General features: G+C 35.2%; 1 protein-coding gene across 2 annotated transcripts in view; it reads left to right on the forward strand.

Moving 5' to 3' along the window:
• LOC117168367 (prolyl 4-hydroxylase subunit alpha-1-like) overlaps positions 1–6167 on the forward strand; it is a 52640-nt gene extending 46473 nt beyond the window's left edge. The window contains exon 8 of one of the 2 annotated variants that reach the window (XM_033353975.1): positions 5847–6167. In XM_033353975.1, the coding sequence (XP_033209866.1) occupies positions 5847–6071 (225 nt within the window). In that variant the 3' untranslated portion in view covers positions 6072–6167. Of the gene's footprint in view, positions 1–5769 lie in introns of both variants that reach the window. The other variant, XM_033353983.1, reaches the window with a different exon arrangement.
• Positions 6168–7334: the final 1167 nt, after the last annotated feature.

Genomic DNA, 7334 nt, shown 5'->3' on the forward strand with positions numbered 1-7334 from the left:
TATAATTGAAAATTTGTCATAAGGACAACCGCAGGATTTCGCCGGGAGCGGGTGCTAATCTGGAAAATTGCAGCCACTCCCAGCGAAATCGCGGTAAAATTTCAGCCACAACCACGTCTCACGACGGTGAGATAGGTGGTTACAGTCTGTAATGGAATCAATACGACGACCCAGAAAAAGCCTCGTGCACCCTAAGAACACAGAGCGACCCACGGACTACCGCCTTCTGAATTTTTCCCGCAAGTGTTTTAGCATGTTGTAGACACGCGGGAATGCTTTTTAGGCCATTAGCAAGTGAAAGCTTAGCACCTCCAAGAGCGCCGATGATAAGGACGATTAGTTTAACAGAATATTCCGGGTACAATCGCTGCAACTCCCTTATAAGGTCTCGATACCTCTCTTTCTTTTCATTCTCCTTCGTTATGATGTTTTTGTCCGCTGATGCCGAAAATTCGATAACGGATATGGTTCGTTTCTCGAAGTCAAGAAGAACCATGTCAGGCCTCGAGTGAGCAATAGAAACAATTGTCGAGAATATAAAGTTCCAGTATATGCAGCACTTCCCATTATCGACAATTGACTCGATTTTCCTAGGAGCATTTAGAGTAGCGATATTAAGGTTAATGCCATAAGAGTGACAGATATGGTAATAAAGCACTCTTAGTGCCGCATTGTGGCTTTTGTATGTAGATCGTTCTCGCGTGAGTTGGACAACTAGATAGTATGTGAGCTAAATGCTCGGGGTGTGCATGGCACGCCCTGCAGCTATCGTCAGGAATGTCTTGGCTCAAAATGTGGCGACGGTATGTTAAGGTGGAAATGACACCGTCTTGGCATGCAAAAATGAAACCCTCCGTACCAGACTTCAATCTGGGTGATTTAAGGAAAGCAACCGTTAGCTCACAAGACGCTGACTGATTCTTCACATTTCTGTGGAAGATGCCGTGCATCCTCTTATCGAGGAGCTGTTCACGAAAGTTTTTCTCTTGTTCTTTCTTAATCCGGGCTTTCAGGAGTGAGTACTCAAGATAGATAAGACTTGATGCATTTTGCTCGCCTCGAATACTGAAGTCAAGTCCGAGTGTTTCAGCAACCTCCTCCGCTGCTTTGTACAGAAACGCTCCTTTTCCTACTTCTTCATGATTCCTGACCATTTTAGGAAGAGGGTCTCTTCCATTTGCAACTCTATGTGCTGTACGCAGAATAATCCTGTTCTAAAGATATTCAAGACTCAATATTCCGCGACCACCTTGACAGCGTGAGATGTACAGTCGCAAAACGGAAGACTTAAGATGCATGGTTTTGTTTATGTGCATAACCTTTCTTGTCCCGATATCAAGGAATCTGAGCTCGTTCTTCGTCCATGGAACTACTCCAAATGAATAGAGTACTACCGGGACGGCAAGCATGTTCATTGAAGATAGTTTGTTCCTCGCCAACATTTCGGAAAAGCAAATCTGTCGGATGAGACGTTTGTATCTGCTTCGGAGAGTATCCTTTATAGAGGTCACATCCTGAATGTGGCTCTGTGGCACGCCCAGGTATGTATAATTCTTTCCAGCGCAAAGGTGTCGTATAGCGCTTCTGTTAACGAGCTCAGGATCTTCAGGGATGCCATTAAGTTTTCCTCGCTTGAAATAAACATTGGCGCATTTGTTTAACCCTAATTCCATTCAAATTCCTTAGTATATCGTTCGACAATCCTTAGAGCTATTTGTAGAGTCTCTTTGTTTTTAGCATAGATCTTAAGATCGTCCATACAAAATACATGAGTGACCTTGTACTTTCGCTCTGCAGGTTTGCCGCACAAGTACCCGTCGGAATGGCGAAGTGCTAGAGATAGTGGCAATAATGTAGGGCTAAAGAGGAGTGGGCTCATGGTGTCGCCCTTAAAGACACCTCTCTGAAAGGTGACCTTGTTAGTTGTCACGATTTTTTCCAGATGAGATAGTAAATCTGGTTTTCCAAAGTGGCATCAATCTCTCTATGCACCTAACTATTTGCGGATGAACCTTAAGATTTCTAAAAGACAGATAATAAGTCTGTGGTAGGTCGAATCGAAAGCATCTCTGCGTGTCAACAATATGCTAGAATACTTGCGGGAAAAATGCAGAAGGCGGTTGTTCTTGGGTCGCTTTGTGTTCTTAGGTTGCACGAGGCTTTTGCTGGATCATCGTATTGATTCCTTTAAAAAGTGTCAGTTAAAAACTAGCTATTACTGTACATTATTTCTATCAGTAAAAAATATCAAGAGTTCATATACAGTCTCAAGTATATTTTTATTCATCAATAAAATCAGTTTTTAAAAAAACATTGAATCGTTTCGTTGGTTTATTCAGATTTAACGATAAGGTTAAATCCTATGAATGTTACAAATTTATTATTAGCGTTCTTTCAAACTTTGCAAATACAAGATAGTGTAACAAATTATAAAGAAATTGATTAAGCTTAAAAAATCAAACAAATATTAATAGATTCTTCTATTGAGTTTAACGACCCAGAGATAATTATTGAAGACACAATTGAATTTTCAAAAATAATATAAGGATCATGATGCAAGCATTGTTAAGGATCAAGAACTGCATAACTTGTGTCATGCTGTTTAAGTACCAACAGATGACTGTACATACGATATAATAATAATTGGCAAAGAAATTTAAGTATATGAAGTGTACAGAGTAAATTCATGAAAGTTTCATCGACTAGTCAATTCCAACGTTGGGCTCACACAATAAATAAAGGTGGTCCATATAGGGAAAAGGTCGCCAGAATTTTATGATATACATTCGAAAATTTTTATGCTGCTGTTAAAGCTGAATTAATTATTCATGATCGTGATATAGGTCAATGGGCTTTGTAAGCTCAAAAAGAAGTTACGCTTTGAAAATCTCTTGTAATTACAGATCTTTTTAAAATTTGGTTACAAGAAGTGTTTTATTCAAAAGTGGATCTTCATTCTGTACTATTACTTGATTCTTGGAGTGGAACCTGTAATACAGCTATATATATGAATGAATTCTGATTTGAATTTAAATGTAAGAAATAATATCATTAAACTTCAATCCCTAGTTCACAATCAACTATCTTCCCTGCGATACAAAAATCTTTTTAAGTACTCGTGGAACAAGAGTGGGTATATTGATCAAGGGCCAAACAGTTTTGATGATCCCGTAGACTTCAGTTTTGGACATTCTTGCAATACTCATTGCGAAATACAAGGATGTAAGAACATTGCAATTTTACGATGTGGCTGGTGTAAAAAATCCTTATTTTTCAAACATTTCTATAAAGATTACCATTATTGTCAAGATTTTCAACTCGATGATCCCAGGGTTAATTGTAATTGGGTTAGCCTGCTTGGGGTTTGGCAGGGTGGTTTCTAGGGTACAAATTAAATTTTTTATTTTCTCATTACTAGTGAAATTTGTAACCCAATCGAGCTCATTTTATAAATTTTGAATCGAAACAAATAGCACATTTACCCCTATTAAAAATGGAATTGCAATCCTTCGGTATAAAAGTTGCGTCTGTAGAAGCGTCTTTTTATAAGAAACAATTTGACGTTGATTTTATTTAAAAAGTTTCAAAAGTTTTTGAGATATTCAAAAAAACTGTAAACTAAAGAAAGAAGCGCCATTTAAATAGACTTCAGCAACAAAACGCATTCAAGACACTTCATGATAGGATTTGTTTCCAACGAACACTTCCATATTCGCACTGAAAAAAATCCTTGTGACAACCGACGCTTCATGTTTTGCAATCGGTATTGTTTTGAGTTAGGTTTCAATAGGAGAAGATCTCCATATTTCATTTGCATCTCGGGCTCTGAATAGGGCCAGAATTAATTATTTCACGACGGTAAAGAAACTACTAGCCTGCATTTAAGCTGTGCAGCATTTCAGACCATTTTTATGTGAAAGGTAATCCTTTGTTACGGATCATCGTCACTTAGTTTGGTTTTATTGTTTGAAAAATCTAGTAACACGACACTTCCTGCTTCGAATTTCGCTTTAAAAAGTTTGTTTAGATCAAGATAATGTCCGTAAATTTTTCATTTTTTTTGCAAGCTAGTCTAACAAAGTAGGAACCCACTATCAATTGTGTGAATATCTCTTTCGAAATGACCTTCACCCCTCACTGACTTGAAAAAATAATAAAAACTAATACCAATGTACTGATAGAAGTGATATGTGAACTTGGTCTAAAGCGAGGGTGGGACGTAAACCAATCACAAAACTTGTTACGCCAGCATTATTTGTTTAAATACGTGGTGGCCTCAACTGTAGGTGCTCGTCAGTTATTCCGTAAGATGTATCAAAATGACCTAAAATTTATTTCGTAGTATCCGATGAGATTCATCAACTTGCGAAATTCATTTTCTTAAGGGACATCTTCATCTTTTTCTGTGAGATTTATATTAGTGTATCCTGAAGATAAAGATGCCCTGATTTGGCATGTCAGAATTATCCACTATCATGGAAATGTCGCATTATTCTTTGCTTGGAATCTAGTTGCAGCTTCCAACCACCAGATCTTTCAGCCGTTATGAATTGCTTTTCTATGGTACTTATCTTACAATTATGAGTCCAAAGTTAAGCAGTTGGCCCACTTTGCTTTAATTCATTAAAGCGATTTGTGAATTTAAATACAATTATAATAAAGTCATTCGAATCGATTTGCTCAAAAATGTCCTCGTCTGCAAATGTTTGCATAATTTCTTTCGCAGTGCTACGTTCCTCGTCCTTCAATGCAGTGATATACAAAATAATCTGCCCCAAAGCAAAGCGTAGCAACAAATGGCTTCTCTCTGCCTCTGCATATCATTACCTTTGATTTTGCATGATAAAGGTATTCGCTGAAAACTCCGCCCATTAAGATTTCTAAATTTTATTTAATATTTCATTGGCGAATTCCCGGCCAATAAATTCTATTTAAAGGCCATTGGCCAATTTTCAGCCAATTCAAAATTTATTTGAATTGATTCGACACGATAGGTGTTAATATTTAATCCTTCAAATGTTTGCTAACATTTTGCCTAAAGTGTGCCAGATCGTTTATGAAATTATAGAACACCTTACACGATCAAAAAGTCTGTGATTGTAAATCACTTGAAACTTCTACCAATGAGTATTTATTATTTTATCTGCTACTATCATAACACAAAGAAGGTTTGGGTTAAGAAAAGATTAAGCAAGGATGATCAATCAGATCCCGTGGATCTATAAAAGGCGAACAAGAAAACGGGTTACAAATTAACATAATTTAACGACCGCTCAATATGATAGTCCATGAGTGACATGAAAGGTCACCTGAGATGTTTATGCGCAATTCACTCATTTTTTCAAATTTTTTAATCTCTTCAAAACTTATAAGAAATGAGATTCCATCATGATTAAGTTCTGAATTATAATACGGATAAGATGTAGTCCTACATATGTTATCTTTCGCAGGATGAAAAACCATAACATTTATTATTTCAGTCAATGACCAACCAGAATCGGTTTATTGTAACTCTTCCACATTCACTCAAATTTGCTGCAATACATTTTCATTATACCATACATCAATATCAGTTTATGATAAGGTTATAGTATTTTTAGTGGCAACGAACTTAATTTCTTTCATCATTTAATCATTTATTAATGTTTTAAACTTTCATGCAAATGCAACGTTTACTTTTAAACTCGGATTTTTTTTAAATTTCTGATCCTTCGAACGATCGTTGACTTTGCATCCTGCAAAAAGTTTTTTAAATCTTTATGCTTGAAGGCCATGTGATGCGTAGGTCAGGGACTGAGAGTGAATCCCGAGTGAGCCGAAAGTAATTCTGTAAACGCGCTCTTTAGGAGATATATTCTGTGGGAGAACTGCAGGTTCAAAGAGGCGTCACCCAATCCCTCATGGCCGGAGTCATCCCTCCACAAACAATTGGGGAAAAGATTCAAGCAGGCACGTTGGTGCCTGGAACGAATCCCGAGAAGAGTAATTCTTCACTGAACGATCTCTGCCCCCACTGCGGTATGGATGGAATCAGTAGAAGATCGAAAGACTGGAAAGATCGAACTTACTGACTCTCTATAGGATTTGAATCTTCTATCGAGCTGAATCCTAAGAGTAAAACCCCTTTGCTGTTTCTCAAGAGATAGATCTCTTAGTGAGTCAAAGTGTGTTGTTTCTGATGAATCTTTTGGAAACGAAACTTTACTGGATGGCACCACATACAATATTTTTTGAATTTTGATAAACAGTTACTAGTTGGAATTATTGTTGACTAATGCATTATTATTTTTTTCATAAATTCAGATTTATGTAAATTTTTATTAGAAGACTTTTATCATAGAGTACTATTATTCGCTTAATTAATTAATTATTATTTAAGCAATGATAATAAATTATAGTAATCTATAATATATTAAATACTAAAATATTGAAAAAATTAATGAATTGTTTGAAAAATTAAATTTTTCAAAAATAAATTTGTTAATAAATAAAATGTATGCAAACTTTAACAATTGTTTAGAAAATAAAATGGTTTAGAAAATAAAATAGTTTTTGGAATTAAATTTCAGCAAAAAAGAAATAGTTTCAAAAATATTATTTAAACAAATAATAGAGTTTAAGAAAATGATACAATTGATAAAAAAAGTAATTAATTAAAAAAGAAAATTGTTGAAAAAATAAATTCAAAGAAAACATAAAATGGTTAAACCATAAAATTGATGAAGAATCAAAATGGTATAACAAATGAAATATTGAAAAAAAATTGTTTAAAAACTGGAATTGGTTAAAGAATTCAATTAGGAAAATCAATTATTTTTTTAATTAAAAATTTTGAACAAAATAATTGTTGAAATAAAAGTTATAGATATTTGGACCATAAAATTAAAAATTAAATTTATTAGAATTATAGTTAGGATACTTTGATCATCAATTATTAGTATTCCCTTAGTTAATTAATTATTATTTAATCAATGATAATAAATTTGATATGATGATGATGATGATGATAGTAATTTGATGAATGTGAATTGTCTTTTGTTAAAGCCCCTTCCGCTTTAACGAATACATTCTCATCACGTATCTAGTGCTCCGCACTTGATTTTATCCCTAAGATTTTATATACGAGGGTGGAACAAATATAAACCGGAATTTTACAAATACTTTTCTGAGCCAATCGCAAGCACTCTCACAGTGTAGGTTCTTGTAATGTAGTGTACAAGGAGTGGGTAAACCGCTTGGTGAGCTGTTTGACTCAGTCAATTCGTCAGTACAGCTATGAGTGAGCAACAGGTTCCAGCGTCCGTTGCACAACGGGTTATAATAAAGTTTTTAAC

The sequence above is a fragment of the Belonocnema kinseyi genome, chromosome 1 (genome assembly GCF_010883055.1).
Source record: "Belonocnema kinseyi isolate 2016_QV_RU_SX_M_011 chromosome 1, B_treatae_v1, whole genome shotgun sequence".
In the NCBI taxonomy this organism is placed as follows: Eukaryota; Metazoa; Arthropoda; class Insecta; order Hymenoptera; family Cynipidae; genus Belonocnema; species Belonocnema kinseyi.